The 26,882-nt window shown below is 43.7% G+C and overlaps 1 protein-coding gene across 4 annotated transcripts in view; it reads right to left on the bottom strand.

The window, feature by feature from the left end:
- Positions 1–25,088, bottom strand: part of nek1 (NIMA-related kinase 1) — a 32,789-nt gene extending 7,701 nt beyond the window's left edge. The window contains exons 1-31 of one of the 4 annotated variants that reach the window (XM_048252155.1): positions 24,984–25,085; positions 22,558–22,706; positions 21,967–22,063; positions 20,866–20,963; positions 20,129–20,212; positions 19,502–19,569; positions 19,105–19,191; positions 18,417–18,471; positions 17,913–18,113; positions 17,574–17,646; positions 17,293–17,465; positions 16,998–17,063; positions 16,310–16,369; positions 15,678–15,725; positions 15,464–15,544; positions 13,960–14,117; positions 12,806–12,937; positions 12,308–12,410; positions 11,466–11,552; positions 10,687–10,770; positions 8,280–8,357; positions 7,951–8,046; positions 7,655–7,822; positions 6,175–6,243; positions 5,156–5,423; positions 4,666–4,797; positions 3,904–4,077; positions 2,757–2,957; positions 2,348–2,447; positions 1,691–1,770; positions 720–937 (exon numbers count right to left, since the gene is read on the bottom strand). In XM_048252155.1, coding sequence (XP_048108112.1) covers positions 720–937; positions 1,691–1,770; positions 2,348–2,447; positions 2,757–2,957; positions 3,904–4,077; positions 4,666–4,797; positions 5,156–5,423; positions 6,175–6,243; positions 7,655–7,822; positions 7,951–8,046; positions 8,280–8,357; positions 10,687–10,770; positions 11,466–11,552; positions 12,308–12,410; positions 12,806–12,937; positions 13,960–14,117; positions 15,464–15,544; positions 15,678–15,725; positions 16,310–16,369; positions 16,998–17,063; positions 17,293–17,465; positions 17,574–17,646; positions 17,913–18,113; positions 18,417–18,471; positions 19,105–19,191; positions 19,502–19,569; positions 20,129–20,212; positions 20,866–20,963; positions 21,967–22,063; positions 22,558–22,674 — 3,456 coding nt within the window. In that variant the 5' untranslated portion in view covers positions 22,675–22,706; positions 24,984–25,085. Of the gene's footprint in view, positions 1–719; positions 938–1,690; positions 1,771–2,347; positions 2,448–2,756; positions 2,958–3,903; positions 4,078–4,665; positions 4,798–5,155; positions 5,424–6,174; positions 6,244–7,654; positions 7,823–7,950; positions 8,047–8,279; positions 8,358–10,686; positions 10,771–11,465; positions 11,553–12,307; positions 12,411–12,805; positions 12,938–13,959; positions 14,118–15,463; positions 15,545–15,677; positions 15,726–16,309; positions 16,370–16,997; positions 17,064–17,292; positions 17,466–17,573; positions 17,647–17,912; positions 18,114–18,416; positions 18,472–19,104; positions 19,192–19,501; positions 19,570–20,128; positions 20,213–20,865; positions 20,964–21,966; positions 22,064–22,557; positions 22,707–24,983 lie in introns of those variants that run through there. The other 3 variants (XM_048252151.1, XM_048252153.1, XM_048252152.1) reach the window with 3 other exon arrangements.
- Positions 25,089–26,882: the final 1,794 nt, after the last annotated feature.

The following is a 26,882-nucleotide window of genomic DNA, read 5'->3' as shown; positions in this document are numbered from 1 at the left end:
GTAATACTGTCATGTCTGGATCCACAAGGCATCCAAACTGATAGTCACCCCTCCAATGTCGTCTCAATAAGAGTTTGGTATGGACTCTATGACTAACAGATTAGGAAAAAAGCAAGGGATGTCAGCATGTGTCCGCGCACACACACACACACACACACACACACACACACACACACACACACACACACACACACACACACACGCACGCAGGCGCACATACATACACAATCACACATGACCGCACATACGCAGAGGAGTAGAGAGTGGTGGATGAAGATAATATCAGCAGCACATCGGCATCAGCCTTCCATAAACGTAATCATCTGCAGATGTGAACATTTCTCCCCATGTGTCTGGCCAATGAAGTCCTAGGGGAGCCTCAAACTTGATAAATGTGGAATATTTTACATGCAGTCCAAATTGAGTAAATGTCTAATAGTCCATCACAATACGAGGAAAATGTCCATTCTAGTACAGAGGAGAACTGTAAGGCCAGGTGTTCTCTTCAGTGATATGACAAAGATGTGTACATACATTAGCATCAGGCAAAATGGGTTTGAAAAATATCTGCAAAAATCCCATTACATATCGGCAAAACTCCAATATCTTTAGAGAAAAATGAGAGGAGAAGAGCCAACAGCTGGACCACAGGCCTGTCAGGATGGTCAGGACCAAAACGTCAAGGCCGACCCAGCCCCCCCTGACTCTCCCCTTCTCACCTTGGGGTTGTTGGCATCGAAGAGGCCGGTGGAGAGGCCAATAAGAAGCGAGTCGTGGTGCTTGGAGCGCATGGGGGAGACGGAGCGCGAGCGGGACGCCAGCGAGGACGACGACTCCTCCATGGACGACTGTGCCGACATCATGGCCAGGGCCACGGTGCGCCGGTGAGCGGGGCTGCACAGCCTCAGGAAGAGAGGCTCCTCGCACGGAGGCACGCCTGCAGCAGAGAGAGAGAGAGAGAGTGACAGGATGAAATGCACTTACTTCTACACTGCAATGAGCACTCCCTTCAAGGACATCACTACCCTGAAGCATTCAACAAACATTCCAAATGTCAAAACTTTTAAACACCTGCAGATTGGCAGCAAGCTTTGTGGCTTCAATCCACAATGTAAGAGCCAACATCCCCTAATTAGTAGCCTTCAATCCTCACCCCACAACCCAAACACTACATCCTTAGGCTATCTTGTCACTTTTAATTTACTTTGTTTTGTCTGTATGCATCTTCATAACCAACGTGTGTGTCTGTGTGCCTGTGTGTGTGTGTGTAAGACATTGTGTATGTTCACATAGATATTTGTTTACCATCATGCATGATATTCTATGTTTTTGCATTTTTTATATTTTGTTAAAACTCTGTGCAGCTGTGTTCGACACAGTGGAAACCTTTTTGTCCTGTCAATAAAGCTTATTGAATTGAACTGAATTGATAATGAGAGGATACAAGGGAAGAGAGAGAGAGACGGTGTGCGAGTGAACCTATGGGAGGGAGAGCAAGTCCGACAGAAGACCACTGAAGAAAGAGCAACGAGATGGAAGAGCAGAGAAAAGAAAGGGGGAGAATGATCTGTCATCACCAGAACCAAATTAAGAATAAGGTGTGTGTGTGTGTGTGTGTGTGTGTGTGGGTGTGTGTGTGTGTGTGTGTGTGTGTATGTATTCCAGTAATCCATCTCTGTCTACTACACACCTGCAGGCTCTGTTGGCTTCTCCTCACACTCTTTCTGTTCCCTCCTCTCTGTGTGTGGAGCCATTTTGCCCCCTGGTGGCCTAAAAGAGAACAACACAAACTCAGAAAAGTTCCAAACGATCTTCTTGCAAAACGGAAACAATATATTGCATTGATCATTGATTTCCAAAGAATTGTTGATCAATCGGCATGAGAAAATTACATAGTTTTAAGAGAGATATACTGTTAGCACAGACCAGTTCAAAATTCAAATTCACACAACTCTCTGCACCTTTTCTCATGCTACTCAGACGTGGGTTAAGCTCCAAATATCCTGCGCAGAAATCTCCTGATCTCTTTAAACTATGCTGGTCGTGAGAGAGAGAACTAAGAATAAGATGTATGGTGGCAGAGTTCCCACAAACCTGCTGTGTCATCACTATACAAAGCAGCAGATAGGTCTGGCATTAATCTACATTAGAGGCTGCTGGTTTGCCTTCAGCATATTATGATAGATCAGTTGCGCACTCCCTACTATTTGGTCCAAGTATTAGCGCAGTTTGCTGAGAGGACAACTTTTCAGTTTGATGAACTGAAGCTGCTTTTTACAATAAGCACTGTGTCCAAAGCAGAAGTCTGTACTATAAGCCCCTTCCAGGAAGGTCCCCTGGTACTGACCCAGCCGGCGAAGAATCTGGGCCCCAGGCTTGGAGCACCTCGGCCTGGGGATTTATGGCCCGCATGGGCTTCTCCTCCAGGACCAGTGACTCCAGTTGATCTAATATATAGCAGAGTAGGGGAATTGGGGGAGAGAGAGAGAGAGAGAGAGAGAGAGAGAGAGAAAGAAAGACAGAAAGAAATAAAGTGTGTGTGTGTGAGAGAGTGTGAGAGAGAGAGGAGGAAGAGAATGCTCAGTGTCCCAGCAGAACTCCACCATAGTTTGACAAATAAGCAGGAAGTCAACAATGATCCCCAGCTGTGCATGCATCTGCATTAAATGAGCTAATGCAATGCATTTGAATAAATTGTTACCATGGCATGCAAGACACTTGCACAGATAGATAAGCCCATATTTATACGGTCTTACCATCCCCTACAATGTCTGTGGACTGGGGTAAGGGTACTAAAGTCTCCTCCGCTGAAAGTGGGGCTTCCTTTTCACCTTTGACCTCCAATGGGAATGGCACCTCAGTTTTTGGACCAGTGGCAGATGTGCTCGGCGGTATGTGTGGTGCTGGTTTGGTCAATTCCTTGGCAGCGGAAGGCCCGACTGTTGGTCTAAGGCTGTCTGCCGAATCAACCAGTAAGAGAATACAACCATCAGGTTCTAAATAAAAAAAACTGTTAGGGCATGATTGTGAAAAGAAACATTTTATTTTTCTAGACTTGAGAAACATGCAAATTCAAAGGTTAAAAGCCGGCAGGTATAACTTCCCTAGAAGGTTGCTGAACCCATTCTTGTTTTCTAGAAATAAGAATAAGTATGACCTAAAATGTGATCAGATCTTCATCTTCATAAGTTATAAAACTGTGATGAAGAAACACTGGTGGAATACTTATGCTCAGAAGTCTCTACACAAACATTCACAAATATTCCAGCATTAGCGTAATGTAGCTGGCTACACCTTCAATTGGCACTCCAGACTGAAAAAGTGTAAGGGCCGATTCACACCAGATGCGTGGCGTCTGCAAGATGGCTGCGATACCTGCGCTACTATCTCTGTGAGATGCGCTGCTAAAGCCGCACTGGAACACCAAGGGATCTAGAAAATAACCTTGCTGGAAGCAGCCCCGTAAAAAGATACTATAGGTGGATACTATTTTTTGTCATTCCACTTAAACTATTCTGATTTAAATATTTGTGCTTTCTACTCCGATCAGGTGCTCTTAAGTGGTTTAGAATCTTTGATCGGAACAGCGGGCAATCCGATTTACCGTATACATGGCTGTTCAACCGGAATAAGAACGGAATAACCACCAGTTTCATTCCGATTAAAATTCAAATCAGATTGACAGTTTTATTCCGATCAAAACAATGGCTCAATCTATTCCAATTGAGCCATTATTCCAATTGGAATAAAAGACAGAAGCAGCTTTTGAGCAGCCCTGCATCAGAGACCTTCCTGGTGTGAACACACACACGCGACCACACCACATCAGTGACGGCAACCACACGCCACAGATCTGGTGTAAGTCGGCTCTAAGAGATAGAATAGTGACGCCTCTTGACTGACCAGTGACTGGCTTCTCGCAGATGCTGGCGCTGCCCAACAGCTGGGAGAGGGGCTGAAGGTCTGGCTCTTTCAGCACTTTCAGGACTGGAGCGTCTGGACTTTGCCCCCAGGCTTTCTTCGGGCCTACCACCCCCTGCCATGTCTCCAGACGGATCACCTCGCCTGCCGTTTGTTCTGTAGACACAGAAGAAAAAAGTGTCACACACACATTTGAATGCTTTTGTTTGGATCTTAACACTGGGGAAGAATTACAGATCCAAACATTGATGGAAGCATGTTACAGATTTAGACAGGGCTGATCAAACACAGAATGTTAGACAGTATGCTAGTCATCCTTTCTGCACGGGTGGTTATGGGGAGAAATGGGGAGCATCATTGTCTCGAAATGGATACACCAGAGTCGAGTTTTGTAAGTCTTTTTGTATTTGGCTTGCTTAGTCCACACAAAACAAGTTTGTGTACATGGCATGTCCAAGACTCCCAAACACAAGAACATTTGCAATGACAACCCAGGTTTGTATTGCTGTCAGCAAGTTGGCAAGTTTAGCTATTTAGAACTTAACAGTGTAATACTGTGCAGAGATATACATCTTCATCAGTATGGGCGCCCCATGTTAGCACCATGCTCGGTCAGTTCAACTTCAGGAACATGTGAGCAGATCTTATACAGTAGGAACTCCACATAGATATGATATTCCTTTTTGGTTATTCGTGTAGAGAACGGCTGACAGAGGGGAGTCAGTTTTATCCGGCGTGACAGACCTGGTGTGATGCTCGTCTCCTCCAAAGTCTGTTGGGCCACGGGGATAAGGGGAGGAGCCGCCATCTCCCACTTCCGCCTGTCACCAGCAGAGGGTAGTCTCTCATCAGGGGAAAGGGAGGCACACTGGGACGCTGAGCAAGAGAAAAACATTGTCATGAAAAAAAAAACAAATTACATTTAGGTGACAAAATCTGAGGCCTCTTACCATGTCAAAATAGAGACATGGTATCATAATGTGTCATTATCACAATGTTTGTAATTAGAGTCTGGACAAAAAGATCTTTCCTACTACCAAGCAGCTGTTGAATTCTACTTGAACTATCGCTTCTGGCCTGGCTACAGACACAGTATGTGCATGTGACATTCAGTGAGAGAGAAAAAGAGGGAAGTTGAACTTGAGTATGTGTTTGCATCCGTAGGTGTGTATGTGTGTGTGTGTGTGTGTGTGTGTGTGTGTGTGTGTGTGTGTGTATGTTTATTTAGTCTCACCAGGTGAGGTCAGGCAAGTCTCTTCTAACGTCTGCTGTGCCACAGGAAGGACAGGTGGTGCTCCCGCCTCCCACTTCTTGCGGTCGCCCCCGGAGACCGGCCTCTCCTCCTCCTCCACCACTGGCTGGTTCTGCTGCGGCATGGCGGGGGGACCAGGCCCCTCCATCGTCACCATCGCTGGCGCCGCAGCTACCTCGCTCTTTCCCGACGGCTGGCACAGCGCCTTCAAGCTCTCGTTCAGTCGCCGCAGGATCTCCCTCTTCTCACTCTGTGGACATCACCACATGAGGACACTTAGGGCCCCAATTCAAATGACTGAGGAGCAAAGTCCCTCAATGAGCAAAGTGTCTCTTGCATGTTCAACTGGCAATTGTGTGGTGTGTGGGAGCGTAAGGGCTGATTCAGACTGGCTGCGTGGCACGTCTGTTGGGTGTCGGTTGCGTGGCGGCTGGCTGCGTGGCACGTCTGTTGGGTGTCGGTTGCGTGGCGGCTGGCTGCGTGCCGTTTTCCATGTCTTTGCACACCGGAAACGTGTCTGAAAAACATCTTTTCACTTTCTGTTTTGAATGGAAACGCTTCCAACACGCTTGAGTGTCGCGTGAAAAATAGGCGTCGATCCTATTTCTAGCATGCACGCATGTCACGCAGGTAGTGTGCAAGCTCTAACCTTTTCAAATGGATGCCGAGATAAAAAACGGACAGGCCACGCAGCCAGTCTGAATCAACTAAGTGAGCAGTGTTTTGCACATGTTCAACTAAATATTTTTGTGTGGTGTGTGGGAGCTTTGAGCTGACCCACCAATGTTTGTGCTTAGGATCTTGCTCATGGTATTACAATTACGAAATAGATTTGTTTGCCTTGGATTTGTTTGCCTTGTTAAATTAAATAGGTTTGTTTGCCTCGTTAACGTTAAATTAAATTAGCTTTAGTTAGACTTCAACTTTGCATGTTGGCAAATGTAAGAATAATATGGCATTAAAGTGGTGCAAAGAACAGACTCCACAATCATGTGAAATACTCCACCTGGACAGGTGCCGTCCGTCTTGGGGGACTCTTCTTTCACTGGAGTGCTCTGGCCAGATGCCAACTGCAAGTGGATGAAACAAACAATTTAATACAGAAGTTTTGGCTTCTAAATCTATACATGGTATAAATGTACAGTACAGTTTTTGGACCAAAGTTTGGACACACCTTCTCATTTCAATGAGTTTTCTTTATTTTCATGACTATTTACATTGTAGATTCTCACTGAAGGCATCAAAACTATGAATGAAGCCAAAGTTATTTGGCCCACAGATGAATATTATGAATATATGAAGTTATGGCTTGCTGAATATGGTATATGGCGCAGGAACTGCTTTAGCGCAAGGCAAACACGCATCGACCGACCCGATATGCTCTGCGTCTCCAACACTACAAAAATATTTTATCCCAAAAGCCATCAGCATTCTTAACCAAACTTAGTAACAACATGCATACCCGGCTGAGCTGTACAGCTATATTTAAACTTATTTATTAAGTTTCTATAGGCTATGTTTCCCCTTTTTTGTACTGTACTTGTTTTAATTATATCTTCAATGTGTCTGAGATGTTGTTTGTCCATCTGTCTGGTGAGCCAAACACAAATGTCTATGGTGTAGGCTAGCTAGCCTACATTAAAGATTAATTTTATTCTATTCTAATCCACCATGCGTAATGTAGGGATGGAGAATGCTTTTCAAGTAGGCTAGCCTATATTTAGGATTCAGCTGAAAAACTCTAGCCCTCTTGAAAAACTCATTTGGAAAAGAATAGATAGGCCATCATGTGATGTTGTGGTCTTATCGCCCTCTCACGGTGAATTGCAGGGATGAATATTACATGATTTTGTGCTTCTTTGTCAATCGGACCTTCGTCAAAATGAAACGCCATTGTGTGACAAGTGTAAAAATAGCGGCCTGATTGAACATGCACTGAAATAACCGAACATAATTGAACATAACCTGAACAAAACCTACCCCCTACCAGGTTAAGTTTAGAGCCTATGTTACCATGGTTACTTACATAGCCTGATCATTTTTGAGGTTTCTGGAACTGAAATCCCCGGTTTACCGCTAACTCTGGGTTAACATACCCAGTTAAGCCAGTAAACCTGCTTTCTGGAATACCCCTCTGGTATACGCTATAGTCCCAAATCGCAAACAGTGGATTAGCTAGGGGCGGAAAGCTAAACGCTTCCCAAATAGCATTTTTTAACCAGAAATATTCTTCAAAACAGCACCATGAATAATAGATTAACCAAATGTGACGGTACAACGAATCCTTGCAATACTGGGTTAGAGGAGCTGGTAGGGGGACAGTTGGTAAGTGTTGGGACCCTGAGCAAGCTACTGACAAGGTTTGACGATCGAGGCTATTGTGTACAGTGCCAGCATCCTACAGACTAGGTTATCTCAGCTCTGGTGAGGAGGAACACATGGGGGCAGGACAGAGGTGTGTGATCGGTAGCCGGGACTGACCGCTCCGACATCCTTCAGCGCAGCCGTCATGGAGATGGCCGGGGCGGAGGGTTTGGGGGAGGGGGAGGCAGGGAGGGTGGGTGCCGGTTGGGGAGGGGCGTCAGGGAGAGGAGACGGAGCTACAGGAGAAGGGGCTCCGCCACCCATCTTCACCCCTCGAACAGCAAGCTGGGGAGAGAAAGGAAGAGGACAGGGGCAGTCATCTATGTCAGGGAGAGGAGAGGAGAGGAGAGGAGAGGAGACAGAAGACAACAAGACAAAGGGGACAAAAGCAGAAAGCCAGAAGAGCCTCTTACATGGTCCTCCCAGGCTTTCTTCTCCCTCTCGTACGCTTCCCTCCTCTTTTTCTCCAGCTGTTCCTTCAACACTGCTGCCCGTGCGTTCGCCTGGGCCTGTCACACACACAAGCAGACCTCTTACTCAACCAGTCCTGATGACTATCTCCCACAAAAGTCACCAAAGCACTTGTTGAACGCAAACCTAAAATGCAAGTGCACTCTGATTTAAGTTTGTATACTGAAGGGCAAGTTCAGAATGTTCAAATTAAATACAATTTCACTATTTAAAACAACAATGCCCTTCATAGTATAATGGCGTGTTATCAGTTCTGCTCTGGCGTGCTCACCTTTAGCGCCTCGATCTTCTTTTTTCTTAGCTCTGCCTCCTCACTGGACTCATGACTGTCAGAGCCATCACTATCATACTGAGAAAAACATAAAGCAGAACATCGTCAACAAGTCGCCAAACCACTGTGATGTGCATGATCTGAATGTTTTTTACTCTAGGTTTGATAAATATGACTTCAGTGACAAATGTGATTTTGCCTGTGAGGGGATGAGAGCTATGCCTGTGACACTAAGGGAAAGGGATGTGACTTCAGTCCTCCAGCTGTGTTAACCCCATATAAGGCCCCTGGACCAGATGGCCTTAAGGGAAGGGTACTGAAAGAGTGTGCCACTCAACTGGGTCCCATCTTCACCCAGCTATTCCAGCTGTTCCTCAGCACCAGTTTTGTTCCTCAGGCCTGGAAAATGGCGACCATTATCCCATTATCCCTCACCTCTTTATTATGCAAGTGCTTGGATCGTCTAGTGTGCAGAGAACTAAAACTGCAAACATCTGAGCATATGGACCCCATGCAGTTTGCTTATAATGCTGATCGAAGTGTGGAGGATGCCACTCTCACTCTTCTAGAAAAAATTCAGTCACCTAGACAAGGCCAAAACATTCACCCGTGTACTTTTTATGGACTTCTCCTCTGCATTCAATACTGTTCAGCATCTTCTGCTGGGACGCCTAAGTGCCCTGAAGGTCAGCCATAGTCTCATTCTATGGATTAGGGAGTTTCTGAGGGAAAAGCCCCAGCGTGTCCGTATGAACAATACCATCTCTGACTGTCTTGTCCTAAACACCGGTGTCCCACAAGGGTGCGTCTTGTCCCCCTTTCTGTTCTCCATATATACTAATGAGGTTAATTACAACAACAATGACTCTATACATCTAATCAAATATGCAGATGACATGGCCCTTGTGGCCTGCCTACAGGATGCCAACAGCCCTTCCTACTTTCAACACATCAACCATCTTATCACCTGGTTTGACAGCAGCTACCTTGATCTAAATGTCAGCAAGACCAAGGAACTGTGCTTTGGAGGAAAGAGGGGAGCAGGCAACAGAGGACCTAACTTCATGCCCATCAACATGAAGGGGAAGGATGTGGAACAGGTCAGCAACTTTAAATATCTTGGGACAATTATAGATGAAGATCTCACATTCCAACCTAATGCAGACTACATCTTTAAAAAGGCAAGACAGCGTCTCTCCCTCCTCAGGAAACTGCGAAGCTTCAACACCAGAAAGCACACCCTGACCATGGTGTACAGATCACTCACTGAGAGTGTTCTCAGATTCAACATCACCTCCTGGTATGGGAACCTCTCAGTGAAACATAGGAACAAGCTGGCTCAGGTGGTAAACCAAGCCAGCAAAATTACAGGAGAAAAGCAGTTACAACTCCACACTCTATACAGCCGTTCCATAACACAAAAGGCCATCCAGGTCTTCAATGACCCCACCCATCCCCTTCATCCATCCTTTCAGCTACTGCCATCTGGCAGAAGACTGATGGTCCCAATGGTCAGAAAAAAATGGGTACAAAAAGTCATTTGTTCCCTCTGCTGTGTCTATCCTGAACCAAGGCATACTAAAATAACTCCCCCCTCCACTTACTCATGCACCACCCAGTCAGGGTGATGATGAGAAGGATCAGTAACGAGAACTGCACTAGTATTTATTCATTTATATTTTTTAACTATTTATGTAACTACAATTTAACTTATATTGTCTGTTGCTGTGTGTTTTTATGTCGCCAGAGTGCCAAAGGTAAATTTCCAGTGTATGTACATTCAGTGGACAATAAAGTTTTTATCTATCTATCTATCTGTGATGAAGCACGCCAACTTTTACTACCCCAACCCCAGCTGTGGCGCAACTAGCTGGGGCACCTGCACCGTACGCCGGCGACCCGGGTTCAATTCCCGCCCCGTGGTCCTTTCCGTATCCCACCCCGACTCTCTCTCCCACTCACTTCCTGTCGTTCTCCACTGTCCTATCTGATTAAAGGCATAAAAAGCCCAAAAAATAAATTAAAAGTAAAACTTTTACTACCCCAAAGTTAGATAAGAGGATACATAACCTTTTCTTCACTGTGCGTGCAATAACCCTGTCTGACACCATTAGCCTAGCTTAGCATAATTCACTGGAAGTGGGTTACACCACTTATTTTCAGCTACAGGCTAACTGGTCTAACTCACTTCCAGTGAAATGTGCTACGCTAGCAAAAAGTTGTCGTGTCACTGTGACTACATACTGTACATGTAAGCTACATAAGCCTGTCTCAGTTTGCAGAGAAATTTACAAGAGGATTTGCATGAGTGTTCATGGAAGATCTCCTTAGGCAAAGCTCAAGGCAGGTTAACCCTCAGAACTGCTGCTGTGTCTGAAAAAGAAGGGGGTGTCCCGACCAGCCATACCTTCTCTCCTCTCAAACGGGCTTTAATCTGCTGCCGCTCGTTGAAGTTCTGCAGCCTGATCTGCCTCAGCCGCGACAGGTACTCCTTCAAAACAAAACAAAAAAAAGAAAAGAGGAGCAAAAAGAGAATATTTAGCACAGCAGACAGGCTGAGCAACAGAATAAAAAGCTTATAGCAACTGAAGGAGGGGGCAGCCAGTCACAGGTGGTGCAGGAGATGCGGACACACTGGAGGGGGGTGATCTGAAAGCGCCTGGATGAGAAATCAAAGGGACGGCAGCAACAGAGTGGAGCACCAAAGTAAAACCAACTGAATGGTGGGACCCAGATGCTGCTTTGTGGCATTCGGCTGTCAGAAACATGTCAGCTTGAAGAGCAACAGGGAGAACATAAAGAGACAAGACAACCTGTCTGGGAAGTAAAAAAAATAAATGATCCAACCTGTTAGTCACACGCACACACACAGTCACAGTCACAGTCACAGTCACAGTCACAGTCACACGCACACACACACAGTGTCATATTGATAGAATACACACATATACAGACTCTAACTTCTCATGCAAAGTAAAGAGATTGTGCACCAATGTGACAAATTGTGGGCAACGTTACAAGGGAGTGCCACATGCGGAAACATACACAAAATAAATGGCAACAATAGCAACAACGCAAATCAGGCGATGGGGATGGTGGTTCCGCGTGTGGTAGTGATGTAATGGAGGGGAATGGGGGGCGTGGAGGAACGGGTGGGTTGGGGAGCGTCCATAGCCAGGCTCCTACCTCCTCCTCCTTGTTGACCCTGGGTCTCCTGCACCGCATGGTGCCGGGCCGGCTCCCATAGATGGCCGGCAGGTTGTGTCGCGTTCCCTGTGCACCGTTTCAAGCCAACCAAATGTTTCAGACGAACGGTAAGCAATTGGACCAACCATCAACAACCACATCACACAAACTGTAACTGAGATGAACCTCAACGTGGACTCGGTTGTGAAGACACGTTTACTTTTATATCAAGAAGATTAAAGCTCACTCTACAGTAGATGTGGGCAACCACTACAGACCTACATACAGTCGACATCCTCATCAATTTACTGTGGCAAGCTCAACCATCTCTCAGAGTCAGACTAATGTCAGTACACAAGCATTGCTTGCATATCAACACCATGACATTTCCACAACCATTTCTGATACATAACCTGACACACCTCATTTTCCAAGAGTGTTGGGGGCGGAAAAGCTCAAAGCCAATACAATTAAATCACTGCCGCAGCCATTCCTGTCAGCCAGACTGCAGCGCTCCTACTGAAGGCCTCCGCACATAGGCGCCGACATAAGTGTGGCGTACTCCGCTTTCGTTGTTCGATCAAAACATTAGATTCCTTTGTTTTCAAACAACCCCCGCACACCAGCGTCAAGCTATGCTGCCACTACCGTCGTATCAATTACGATTTAGTTCTACTTTTGTCGGCGCCACTCAATAAAATCCATTGTTGATTGTCAAATCGATTTATGCTTGTCGATTCAAAATGTCGTCGCTGATGTGCGTGGCAATTGTCAGCACACTCATGTTGGCATCTATATGCAGAGCTTAACAGGTGTAGGGAGGAGAGGAGACGAGCACCTACCAGCTGTCCTTCAGCCCGCACTTTATTCAGCATGGCCTCCCGCTTCCGCTGCAGAAACTCCTCCACCTGGAACGCCCGCTCTGCCCCCACATGACCTCGCAGCCTGGGGAGAAGCGGGAAGAGTTGGGTCATTATATGTGCTGAGCCATCATAGACCGGAAAGCTGATAAAGATACAAATTATATATACTGAGCCATCATAGACCGGAAAGCTGATAAAGATAAAAATGATACATGCTGCTGAGCCATCATAGACTGGAAGCTGATAAAGATAAAAACATATATTATACACTGAGCCATCATTTAAGATAAATATATAGAAGATATATTTAAGACTATCATATTTGCGTTTGTGTTTGAAATTTCTTTGTTCTGATCAGCTTTCCAGTCTAGATATTTTTGATTACCTGTAATAACTACCTGACCTGTATGCATGGGCATTTTTTGATAACTGATTAACCTGTTGTCATGGGCATTTATGAACATTTAAGTGAATGACCTGTTAGCATGGGCATTTCTTGAGACCTGTTCCAGTCTCCTCAGCTCCATCTTCACGGCATCTCTCTCGGGTGGACCAGAGGGGCCAACATGGCCGTTTGGAACCACTGGGGTGGCAGCACCCAACGGCCCCCTGACACACGGAGATGTGTATGTGATTAATGCCCTCCTTACACTCAAAGACTTTGCAGATTTGGAAAAGATTTTTGAAAGACTACACTGTAGTCTCAGACCCTCTCACATCTAAAGACAAGTCATAGAGTTGATTTTGCAACGACTAGGGATCTTGCAAGGTCACTATTTACAAGACTGCAACTAGATTCCTTTAAATTATTTCCCATCGTGCACTAGATATCAACAGGAACTCAAACGATAGCCTACTCATATTTTCGTGTTTCTGCAGCATTGTTTCATGTGTGGCATCCTTAACCGATATAGAGTTGTTCTGACACGTGGAATGGCCGACTAACAATTTATAAGAAACAAAATAACGAATAATATACAGCTGTCGCCTACTTTGCCCCTTCCTGTTTGGTGTTGGAGAGAGGTCACTATTGGTTTTATATTATTCACGTCACTATTTGCAAGAGCCACGACCACTAAAAGACTTGCGATAATATCAAACATGTTGTCTTAATCCCAAGACTACAAAAATATTGACTTGGACTGACTTAAAACTGCTAAGATTGGCACTTTACACTAAATGATCTAGTTGACGGGAGAGCGCCACAACTCCAATATAACTCCCATGATTTCTGTCCGACTTTGGAAATGTAGTCACTGACTGTGAAATCGCACAAAAAACGTACAATGTTAGGCCGGCATACGACGTCAAAATCACTCAATCGGGAAAATTTCAAAACACACCCTTTCTGTTCAAATCCAAGAAATCCGTCACATCACCCATCAACCTAAAAAATTATAATAATAATAATAATAATAATAATAATAATAATAATAATAATGTTAAAGAATGTAATATAGTTAATACATACTAACTATAACTATATATAATATCCTGTAACTCCCTTTGGACAAAAGTATACAAAATACCATAATCATAATCTTCTAAAAAACATTCAACTTGGTTACATAATAATGGTGCAGTGAGTGGGTCTTGTCCACCCCAGTCATCCCAGTGGCAACATAACTGACCTGCCAGGTACGTCTCCTGCAGCCTTGGCCTCCTCTTGAGGCTTGGCGAGCTGGTCCAGAGCAGACAGAAAGTGGTCATATCGGTTTGCAGGCTGAGCAGGAGCGTGACTTGGGGCGTGGGCAGGAGCGCCGGCCATCATGCCCCCACCGCCGTAAAACTGCCAATATGGGTAAGAAGAAAAGCTGTTAGAGTAGTGAGCAAGGGAAGAGTGAAAGCCCGTCCACACAGTCAACAACTAACAATAACCGTAAACACTACCGCTACCGTTTTAAGTTATCGGCCTCACTCACAAGAACGATAACATCAACAATAAGAACGACGATAACAATGATGACAAAGGCATGAGGAGCGGTATCATTGGGCACCACTTTCAGATTTTGTGAACGATAGAAACTCTGATAGTCAATCAGAATCCTCTGAATTAATTCAAGGCCACATTAAAGGATAACTCAGGTATTTAGCACTTTGAGTCCCTTTTCAGGTTTGTTTTGGATGAACTAGAGTGGTGGACACTGAAATTTTGACGATGGGTCCTGTCTCGACTTTCTGACTCGTTTTGAATTGCCTTTAACTGGCTGGTTATGGGCATGCACAAACATGTCCTTACCCTTAACGTTTGTTTTCAAAACTGTGCAGCTCATCGAGTGGTTAGTGGTGGTGTTCGTTGATTATTAAAAGAAATATATCAGATGATTTCAATCCGTGTTATTTACTATTGTGGAACTATTTCAGATACCTCACAACCCTGTATAAACTTCCGCTCAATATTTGAGTCTGAAGCATAGACAGTAAAAGAAGGTCTCGCAGGGAAAGACTACAACCAGAGACTTTCTAATGTGGAGACACAGCACTCAAAAAATCCTTCACAGAAATGCATGGGGTTAGTTTGTAACGCCAATATAGCCGTTTCTACACATTTCCCACCCCTTCCTCGGCAAAACATCGACATGTGAATACATTGAGCCAATCATGTGGTGTGATGTGAATACATTGAGCCAATCATATGGTGTGTTGTGAAGACATTGTGCCAATCATGTGTTGTCAACTCGCCACTGGAGCAAGGTTGGTGTTGTGAAGCCTTGCGCACGCGCATTTCTGCCGAATAGGATGCCCGATGAGTGCCCAAAAATCTTGCAATATGGCCGCCGAGTGGAGGGACTTGCCTAAAAGGACTTTGCTACAAACGTAAACAGACCCCCTTTCTGTTTCCGGTAGTGCAGTGATATCAAGGAGCAATGAGTCTTCCAACAGAAATCAATGGGATTTTACAAAATGGCAAATAAAACACGACAGAAACTGTATTTCGCTACGCTACTTGTTTTGGAACATCAACGAACATCACTAACATCTCTGTTGCAGCTGTCTTTTATTGTTAGCGGTGTGGCAGAGCCTTAACTGAGTAACCGAGGCTGGCTGTGTGTTTGTTGCAGAAACTTTGATGGATGACCGTAACAGTGGAGGTGAAAAGGGTGATTATTATGATAATGATGATGGAGAAAGCACCTTTCTCTCAGGACTGCTGCCACCGCTGGAACTCAGGACATGCTTCCAACCCTGCTCTCGTGCTCGATTGATACGATTGAGCTGAAAAAATGAAATACATAGAAATATCTGCCATTTGGTCTATTCCAGCAGATTTTAGATTACGTCTCATATACCTGTAAAGTTATAACCAACAACATTAACACAGCAATATCTAACCCTAGGAAATACCTACTTTGTCTTTTTCAAATCTTCTCATTTGGGCAGCTTTCAGTAGAAATATCTAGGATAGATCAGGGAAAATTACAATCTTCTTTGCCACAAAATTCTGATCAATGACACAATCAAGCTTAGAATAGCTTGCCTAAGCAAGACACACATCAAGTCCAAATCTACATCGAAAAAACTACATTTTTTTCCATGGCCTGTACTACTAAGCAGGATTTGGGGGTTACTTCAGATTTCATCCTGGATTTTCAGTGAAATTGTGATACGTTTTCAAACCAGAATTGTGCATACATCATGGTTGAAAGCGTATCAGAATCTCAGAAATAATCACATTATGCAGTCATTTTAAGGCGGCTGCAGGCGGCTACATCAAGTCGAATACCCTTATTGTTTGTTTCTCAGTCGTGATAGAGGACTCTAGACCTCTCTATATTTGCGATTGGTCATCTGGTGTCGACAAATTCCAACACCCCTTTCATGTGAATGCGTTCATACCCAGCTGGGGAAAACCTGGGTTGATTTCAGGGTTGCGGTTGTTAGGTTTTGTCCAACGGACTAACAAAAAGATACTTGCTTAGTAGAACAGGCCCCAGTCAGTCTGCCATCTTGCATAAAAAAACATTAAGACATGCTGTCCACCTGTTCTCTCTGCTTCTTCTCTCTCTCCATTAGATCAAGTCTTCTCTTCCTCGCTGCCTCCTACATAGGAAAAACAGAGCTGCAGGTAATGCATTGCCTCTCTTTGATACACACTGAGGGCGAGCCACCGCTAAACTGCTTATGAAACCATTTTGTAAAACCATAAATGTTTACAGTACACGTGGGTGTGCATGAAATATTCAGTGGACCACAAGTGCTGTACAGGCAAAAAACGGTGAGTAAGCTTTTTAGAATAGGGGAAACAAAGTAGATAGGACGGAGACAGTAGCCTCTGAAAAGTCCTGATAAAAGGGGACGAGAAATATACATGGCAAAGGAACACAACTGCCCACTGACAAATCTGACATATTGCAGAAACAAACGGATAGTTCATTAGAGGAAGGAGAGGGTAGTGCAGAGGGGGAGGGCACAAATGCCAAACTGCCCTCCGATTGGATGAGGGGTATGCATGAAAAGGAGGGGCAAGAAAGGAAAGTGAGAGGGAGGGAGGGAAGGAGGGAGAGTCTAAAGGGAAGGCGGACTGAACAGGAAAGCTGGAGGACTGGGCAGAGAAAGAGAGGATATGTGTGGTGTCTGTCAGAGTGGATGAGAGCCAACAGTGGGAGGCGAAGGAGGGTTAATGCCAGGGGTTGGGAGATAGGGGGCGCCATCCGCTATCAGTGGGTACCTCAGACTTCCTTTTCTCCTCCTCAATGCGACTCACTCTCCTCTGAGGGACTGCTGTGGGAGGGGCCTGGACAACATGACATCGGGGTTCAGTCTCAGACGCAACACACACTCACACACACAGACACACAAAATGCAAACACTCAACTTTTCTCGCTTAGTCACTCTGACACTGACATGCAAACACACACGCACACACGAAACCAGGGGAAGACAATGATTCTGCTAACTCCCAGGCCATACACCATGTCTGGACTGGGGTGTCCACCTGCACACGGTCAAGCTCCCCCTCTTACCTGTTTCGGTCTGGCCACAGGTTTCCGCTCAGCAGCCTTCCTGCCAGCATCAACAGCCTTGCGGATGCCGTCCGAGGGCCTCCTGGCGGTCAAAGGCACTCCGTATTTGGCAGCTGGTTTAGTGATCTTCTGAGCAGGAGAGACGGCAGCTGGACCAGAGGCTGGGCGCTTTGCTGGACCGAGGGGCAGGAGAAAGGACGGAAATAACATTAGCTCAGTCATCAGACACATGCTTGTTTAATGTTGATATAGGCTATGCTTTTACATTGTTCTTGCATTACCTGGTGGGCCATGAGCTACACACGCTTTGGGTTGTTTCTGGAGAACACTATGGCTGAATTCCTGAGCAATGAGCTAAACACAAAGCACAAGATTCAGATGGAATGTAAATCAAAACACCACTTCTTTATTGAATTTAATTTACAATGGAACATACGTGGATATTAAACCTTCTTTAAACACTGTGTACCAGTGTAACAGGTTTTCTGCATAACTCCAGCATGTGTTGCATATGTTGTTGGTGTAACTCCAGAAAAAAGAAGTGCATGTATATAGATGCAAGGAAAGACAGACTGTGCATGTGTGCATGTGCATGTGCATGTGCATTACATGCCTCTCACCTGTGGTGTGAGAAACCTCTGTATCCTACGAGAGAGGAATGGCTTGTCCAAAACGCTGCAGACCGAGGGTCTCTCTCGGGGATTGCGTCTGAACAACAAGCCCAGCAGGCAGCGCAGGTCCTGGGTGTAGTGCAACGAGACCGGGGGGTAGGAGCCCCGGATGATCTTCAGAACCAAGTTCTTCATGTTTCCTGCCTCAAACTGAGAGAAGTCACACAAACATGACACACAAAGTTCAGGGATGAAATGGCCCACACACACACACACACACGTTATTCACGGAGACATCAGACACCTGTCTTCACATCAATAATATGGTAACTGCTAAACTATTTTTTGAGAGAGAGAGAGAGAGAGAGAGAGAGAGAGAGAGAGAGAGAGAGAGAGAGAATATAACATTTATATAGGCCTGGTGTTTGCTATATTCAAATACACAAATTCTCTCTCTCTCTCACACACACACACACACACACACAGGGAACAGCACATACACTGGGTACTTACTGCATGCTTAAGCGTGCACATTTCATACAGGACACACCCTAAGGCCCAAATGTCACTACAAAAGGGAGAGAGAGAGGAGAGGAGAAAGAGGGCAGGAAAAAGAGGATGAGGGAAAACCAGAAGGAGAGAGGAGTGGAGGGTTACACACTTGAGGGTTGTAATTTTCAGAACATGCAACACCCTCAACATAATGTTAACGGTACACACACACACACACTTTTGACAAATCACATCAGATTTTATACAGGACGATATTTCCAATTTCATAAAAATGTGCACCAGAGAATGTATTCAGTATTCAGACATTTCAGACCTGTGCATCACTAGCAGAAACAGTGGCTATTGACTGGCACCAGGGTTACACAGAGGACAGAAGGCATTTAAAGAGAATCCATATTGAGTTCCTGTAACAGAGACTGACTGATTCAACTCGGATGAGAGACTTAATACCATTACTTCATCCCATCAGTGTAGTCTACAGTGTTATGACTAAGCATTTCTGAGCAATGTGTGTGTGTGTGTGTGTGTGTGTGTAATTATACTGTATCATGTAGCAGAAGTGAGTTATGTCAAAAGACTAAGCCTACTTCTTTTTCTACAGCCAACACATATACAGACACAAACACAACACAAGCACACCCAGTCAAGTGCATACACTCAGGAACACTGATAGAGGGCTGCAGCCTACCTCTTGTTGTTATACGGTTTGTTCTCACAAATTTCAGGTGAAAGATAGTAAGGAGTTCCTATGCACGTCCTGGCCAACTCCACAGTGCTGCATGGAGAGAGACCACTTCACTGTTAAACAAGTAGTGTGTGCATCTACTGAAGCACAAATTAAACATACAGTTTAATCTGTACTGAGGCGTGTAACTGAAGCGCTCCATTCACGACGCACAAAAATAGTTGAAGACTGGACTATTTTTTTCTGAACATACGCGCTGCTATCACATCTGGTGTAGCCAGTTTCATTGATCATAGTGGAAGCTAATTGTTGCAGCAAACACAATGCAAACGGAACGCTTCAGTTATGCGCCAGGTGTAGTCCCCCTGTAAGGTTCTGTGTCATGAAGGCAGCTACCAACCTGTTCAGAACCCTGGCGATCCCAAAATCCCCCAACTGTACTGTTCCATCTTTGGTCAAAAAGATGTTCTGTGAAAGCAAAACACACACACGATAGATCATACTCAGATATCTTCATAACCAAAAACAATTTGAGGTGAAGTCAAAGACATTTACGTAAAATGTGTTTTCTGTTTAAGTCAGTACTTTGAGTAGCTAAATATCTATTTATTATACATCATTTAATCATCATTGCTTTTACAGTTAACTACATCCACACTGATATATGAGAATAAGTGTAGTTTCACTGAAAAAGATTGAATGACGGCATTTGTTTTTCAGGATGACCCAAAATACAGTTTTATACACCCATCCTGAATCCTGGTTGATGTAAAATACAGAGGTGGACAACCCCGGCTTCAGAAAGCAAAGGTCCAATCATGTCTTCTTTTTGCCTGTGTAGGGCTGGGACGGTATGGACCGGTACAGTATTTTCCTACCGCGGTTGAGAAGCAACAAATTCCTGTGATTTTGCGATATACCACTTTAAATACCCCATTTGACAGGACTTTTACTTTCTGAATCCGGGTAAGATGCATATTTCACACGGAACACAACACAGGTGAATCGTCTGCCTTCAGTGGCTTACCTGTGACTTGATGTCCCGGTGGAGGATCTTGCGGTCATGCACATGTTTCAGAGCCAGGCAGATCTGCACAAACCAGTCCAGTATCTTGGGAGTAATGTAATAAAAATCAATTTGATTTAGAATGGCCCAAAGTCACCTTTAGAACTGCAATCTGCAGCCCATTAACATATGTAAGGCTCTGCTGAGCAAGAATGGCTGGTCTCTGCTCAAAATATGTACTGACGTGTGTGTGTGAGACTGTATGTGTGTATGTGTGTGTGTGTGTGTGTGTACACAGATACTGATATGTGTGAAGGGTGAGTGGGGAAACAATTATGTAGTTACTGGTTCTCAAATTGTGGGACTCTCTTTAATGTTACTCAGGGAGTCTCAGAGATGTTTTTTCATAATCACTCCAAATTATATCAAAATAATAAACAATCCTTAACCATGTGATTTAACCCTGAAGTTAAATTTAAAGTAGCAAAAAATAAAATAAAAAATGCAAAGCAGTAGTAAAATAATAATGCAAAATATGTACAGTAACTAAATTGGCCTACTGTACGCTACTATACTTTAATGTCGGCCAAAACGGTGGTACTTGGAGAACCAATTGTTTCCTGAGGTGGTACTCTGTGAAAAGTTTGAGAACCACTGTTCTATTCAATATGTTTATTTTTGCCCTTCTGCGTCTCAAAACATAAAAATGGTTTCCAAACCCAAAATTCTACCATTATTTCAGAAGGGGTGGCTTGTACCTGCTCCTCCGGAAAGAGAACCCCTTTCTGAGAGTTAATCTTCTTAAACAGGTCTCCTCCCTCACAGTAGTCCATCACTATGTACAAGCAACCGCTCTCTGGAGAGCAGGAAGAAAAAGATGGTTTGGGTGAGTAAAGCAGAAAAAAGAGAGGGGTGTGGGGGTTGGGTGGATTGGAGGTCGAGGCAAGAAGAAAGGCAGAAATGGAGTTTGTGGAGTAAGTAGTAGAGACCAACACAGAAAGCAGATATCAACATTAACCCTTAAAGGTGTACCGTCACACCTTATATCTGGGTTCATTGAATACAACATAGCATTTTAGAACCTTGAACTGTTGCAGAACAGAATCTTTTGTTAGAATGTTCAAAAACCCACACCTGGGTTAACAACACAAAGTGAAACAGACTGTCAGACACGAAGAGACTATTTTGGTCACTCTGCGGTACCATGATGTTAGGCCCGCTTCTACAGTCAGGTCTGTTACAGCCCATTAAGGGTAATTAGGCATGGCATTTATGAGAAAACAACATCAGTACGCCATTAGATGTCTCTCCATCTCCATCTTCGAAGTCACATAAGTAATGGTGACTCTGTGAGACATCATCGGTAGGAACAGGACAAACAGACAGGCCTTCCTCCTCAATTTAATTAAGAGATCCATTTCCTCCTGTTCATTCAATCACAGAGTGTCTTCAACATGTACGCGCGCACACACACACACACACACACACACACACACTGGCAATCAGTCAGGTAATCATACATCACTTTGATTTCGTAGAGAGGACCAAGAAGGAAAGTCATTAACCACCATACCCTATTTATCAGGGGGAATATGAGCAGCAGAAAAATCATTTAAGCATGTAGGATGTGCAATGTGCATGCACGACTGGCTTGGTAATGATACTGGTGATCAGGCTATACACACCCACAGACACTTTTATACAGTATGCAGTTGGTTTTTCCAACATCATATCGTAATTCATTTTATTTGCATGCATGATCACATGACATAATGCTGAATGTTGAATTAAACGACAGACAGCGAAATAGAGTAAATACCAGAGATGTTGCAAAAATGATTAGGAACAAGTGGCTTTACCTTCAAAGGACTCCTTATACTGGACGATGTTTGGGTGACTCATGTTGGCCAGGACTGCCACCTCCTTTCGTGACTCCTGCCGTTCTTTATTTGACATCTGTAAAAAATGATGGCGGGGTAAAGGAGGAATAACTTTGGGAAAAGAGAGAAGATGACAGAGTGCAAGCCCCTGAACCTCACCGGTGCAGTCAGCCCTCCAGTCATCTTTTGCTGGAGCAACTCCACACGTGACAGCTTCAGGGTGCCAGTGGACTATTATGCCACAAAATAGTCATTTATTTCTGGTGGCGCATCAGTGTAATGGCATTCTGCTCCTTTCATGTTCACTCTAACACTAAATATGTTGTTTATGGCAAACAAGAAAAACTCTTTATTCAACTTTGACACACACACATAAATCCATCATAATATGCTCATTCACTAAGTGCAACACCCAACCGGGTCCGTGTAAACAGTTACGCTAAACAATAGCCGCTACAATACAGGTGACGGTCCATCGGAAATGTTTGTATTGGCTGACAGTTGTGTTCCCTAGACAGCTATACTCCCCATACCCCACCCTCCACCCCCATTTCCCTCACAACTCCTCACCTGGGAGATGCCAATCTCCTTGATGACGTACTGCCGGGCATCTTCCCTGGACTTGACAAGGTACGCCTTCCCGAAAGAGCCCTCTCCGATTTTCTTCACCTTCTCATATTTCTCCATGGTCCTGGAAAGACTGATCCCTCATACTGGGGCTGTAAACAGACAATCAATCGAAAAATTATCTTCAGAGTGCGATTAGCAACATTTAGACAAAGGTACACTAGGCACAAATCAGGTCCTAGCTGCCACTCTTAACTGAAACTTCATATAATAAAATAACTGAATTTTAATATAAGAAAATAACCCATATAATCACCTATATAAAGACTGATACTGTAGGGCTGCTCGATTATGATAAAAATATTTTATCACTATTTTGTTCAATATTGAGATCATGATTATTAAATACGATTACACAGTGATTTTGGAACTAATCCAACAGGTAACAAATACATGTAAAAAGATAATGCACACGACAACTCAAGGCAAAACGAGAGCATTGTTATGAAACTGAATGCAGCAAAATAATCATTATATTGTGTTGTGTTGTGTTGTTTTCATATTGTTGATCATAGGGCACAGCCCTACGACATTGGTAAAAACCATTAGCCAAATGCTGGTACAATGTGAAAGTGACTGGCGGATTACGGACACAAAACAATTATTTACTATTGAGTGGATTTTTTTGACCACTTGTCTGTCAGTGGTTGGTAGTTCACATTTTAAAAAGTTAATTTCCAACCCTGCTGCACCTACAAGTGCAAGTCAACACACACTGATTACTCTGTAATATAGAAAGGAGTCCCTGGTTCGTAGAAACCAGACATTTTAATCAGCAAGTCAAGATTATGAACTTTAGGCTATGGGACATTAAGAGAGACAAGCTAAATTGTATGGATTTTAAAATCAAGCAGCTCAAAAAGCATTAATGCATATTTATTTTGAGGCAATAGTCACATCTAGTGGAACAAACTGTATGGAAACCTGAACAACATATCCATCTACTTGGCATGTGATTAATTATACACACAGCCAGAGAAGCACATGCCGTGATTACCCGCCGAGACAGCGACATTTCCACCACCTGCACAAGCCGCTGGTCCAAGGACAAAGACTACAGGGACATGGGCCTGTTTTATATTCAAATAACACTTCAAATTGTTTAAATATAATTTCTGTGCATTCTGTAGAATGGTCTGTTGCTCATACTGCAACTACATGGAGAATCCGGTCTTCCTAGTAGAAGCATGCCAGTTTGTTTTCAGTGGATGCAATCCTGTGTAGACTCAACTAATTCACTGTGGGTTTTCTCCATACTTATAGTGAACAGTCCAACCATATTCAAATCAAACACAGGGCCACAGAAGAGCCAGTCCAATCCACACAGGCTACTTCTCTCCCATTTAGTGCTATTTTGGAAACAGTAGGTGGAGAGCACTTATCCCAAAAGCAAAAGGGGGCTGCAGTTTGTGCACCAATGAATTAGTTATAACATGTCAGACAGAATTAGGCTGATCCTCTTTTGCCTTAAGAGACACTCTGCGTCGACAAAAACACCCCTTGAATTTTGTCACAGATTACAAAGATGCAACGTTCACTGTTGAGTGTTGAGCCAGGCACAAAACTGTTTGAATGACTACATTGCCAATACAGTACATTTGTGTGTTATTGTTTTTTCATACTGTTGTCAGTTTTGACAAATTACTTATCGGTAACCTACCTATGACCCTGTCAAATCATAAAAGCGCTTTGATGTCAGGATATCGATATGGGACGTGGGTAGCTTCATGTGACTTCGGGGCAGTGCTATTCTTTGATAGCTAATAAAATAGTGCGGTTGCGGGACGGCGTCTGGCGAGCGCACATCACCAATGTACTCGAAAAACCAGTAACGTTACAAAAATAGTATAATAAGAAATAACATTGACAGTATGAACACGAACATCTGTTGAACACCCAGTGACGGTTAACGGGATTAAGATAACAAAGATGTTTTACGTTTAATTTTTACCCCACCCTTGTTCCAAATCTGTAACTTAACATCAGATGAGTTAACGTTAACGTTACTTAAGTTCTACAAATACTTATACGGGTTTATAATACTTTTGTTTGTTATTGCCATCGATTGCCAATATTATCTCTTATTGCTGACAGTGTCAGCTATGTTTCCTCACAAGGATGCTCTTTCCAACTGACCGCATCTCTAAGCTAGCTTATTAGCTAGCTTGAAAAGCCAAGTTATAATCAATTTTCAGTGACCGCCAAGTTAGCTAGTCAGCTAGTGATATCATAGCAAGCTAATGTTAACTGGCTTGCTAATTCAGCAGCAGTTCGCTAAAAGAGATCATAGAAATGACAACTGATTTCTGCAGACCAGTGTGAATTAATGGCATGCAACACCTATGGAAAAAACTGAAATTTAACATCACCATCTGATGGACTGCACTCCAACGCTGCGCCAAACCTTTTCGTTGGACGTCTCGCCTTGTAGTCATGGGCGGCACTCTCAAACTACCTATCTAGGATGAAATCCCACCATGCTCGCGTTTCATTGGTCAAATGGACAGAGACTATGCCAGGAGAGGCTCCTTAAGATGTCACTTTAAGCAAGTTTGTGTGTCTTTGTTTAACTTTCCTTAGCAACGTCTTCAGTTTTTATACAAACGATTTCTGCAAAATGTGATCATTTTCAAACCTTCGGGGACTTTTATATATAATAATTCCCTGGACGAAGCCTATGTTAAGGTATAAAGGCTACTAAATTTAAATTAGCCTGCATAGCATCACTTTTATAGGATTGGACAGAGCGACAGACAGCATGAATATTTTTTGTTTTTCATTACCTCTAACAATTTTGCCACCTCCACAGCACCTCCCCCCATTTGTTCAGTGTTAAATTGCATAAAAGAACCCATAAGCAACTGGATTGATAGACCTAATATTTTAGTTTTTGCCTACAGCAGAGATTACTAATACTCTTTATTGAAATCAAAACTTGGAATTCTAAATTGGCTTAAGTGATGATGAATTTAGGCGTAGACCAAAGAGCAGGCTACCAAATGAACAGAAACGAAGTAGGCTACTGTTTTCTTATAATGTATTAGATTGAGTTTTCTCTATGTAGGCTCACCTCCCAAGAATTACCTCCCTATCAAATTAACTAAACTGCGACATCATTGAATAGGCTAGCTCTTATAATGCAGTAGTGACCAATAGATGGAAGAATCTCCTCAGGTCATGTTTGGGCCAGTAGCCTACTCTGCTCTAAAGTCTTTGGTTTTGGCTGTTAGCCTGGCTGTTTGTTTCTCTCTCTCTCATGTGTCTACTTTCATATTTACATGGACTATTGTGGACCCTGTTGAAATTCAACTGGTAGGCCTACTTACATTGGTCTGGGGTTTGTTATAGGTTAGTGTGCCTCAAGCTAATCTGTTGGCTTGTTCTGAGTAGAATCTGTGTTGAAAGTTGAAACTGAATATCCTATTTTACATTTTAAAACTTGTTAAACTACTTCAAACAAAACTTTAATTCAGACTGAAAATCATTTCATGACCCCTTCCATCTTTTTGGCGCCACCCCAATTTAAGAATGCCCTGAGCCTAAGGGGTCCAAACTGAAGAGATCTGTCCTCAGAGAACATTCTATCACACAGAACATGTTCTAATTCTATCGATTAAATAGGCCTAGGTCTATATATCATTGCAATGGACAATGGATTTCTGTGTTTTTGTGCACTTTTAGGAACTACATTTGAAGACACAAGATGGCATTGAGCAAACTGAAATGACTGCACCTGACAATCATTCTACTACAAATCACCCACACTGGCCCATGGGGCTGATTAGACTGTGGATGGGAAAGACAGAGTACTGCAATTATGAAAAAGGCCCAGCAGCAGTTGTATTTCCTGAGACCAAACTCTAGACATTTGGGCTGCCAAGCACTGCTGCTGATCTAGCTCTATCATCACAACCTCCATTCTCTGTTTGGTTCAACTCTGTATTTACACTTGCAAGTGTAAGCTGCAGAAAATAGTGCAATGTGCAGAGAAAATCATCGGTTGAAGAAGAGAGTGGCGTAGGTCTTGTATGGGGTTAGAACAGAGGCTACACTGTTATGAATGCACCTAATCCACAAGGGGGCACTGTCTTTGGTTTTGTCAGTACAACATTTTTCAGTATCTGGCCTGGGCTGGACAGGATATCTAATGTGTGTACAGATAGTATAATCCCTTAACATTTCTTCTCAAAGTTCAGGACTTCTAATCATTAGGTGTTCCGATGGTGTCTGATTCTCCAGCCATACAGTCTTGTCATCGCACATCTGCC

The sequence above is a fragment of the Alosa alosa genome, chromosome 9, assembly GCF_017589495.1.
Source record: "Alosa alosa isolate M-15738 ecotype Scorff River chromosome 9, AALO_Geno_1.1, whole genome shotgun sequence".
Taxonomy (NCBI): Eukaryota; Metazoa; Chordata; class Actinopteri; order Clupeiformes; family Clupeidae; genus Alosa; species Alosa alosa.
This window is presented reverse-complemented; position numbering and strand designations above follow the sequence as displayed.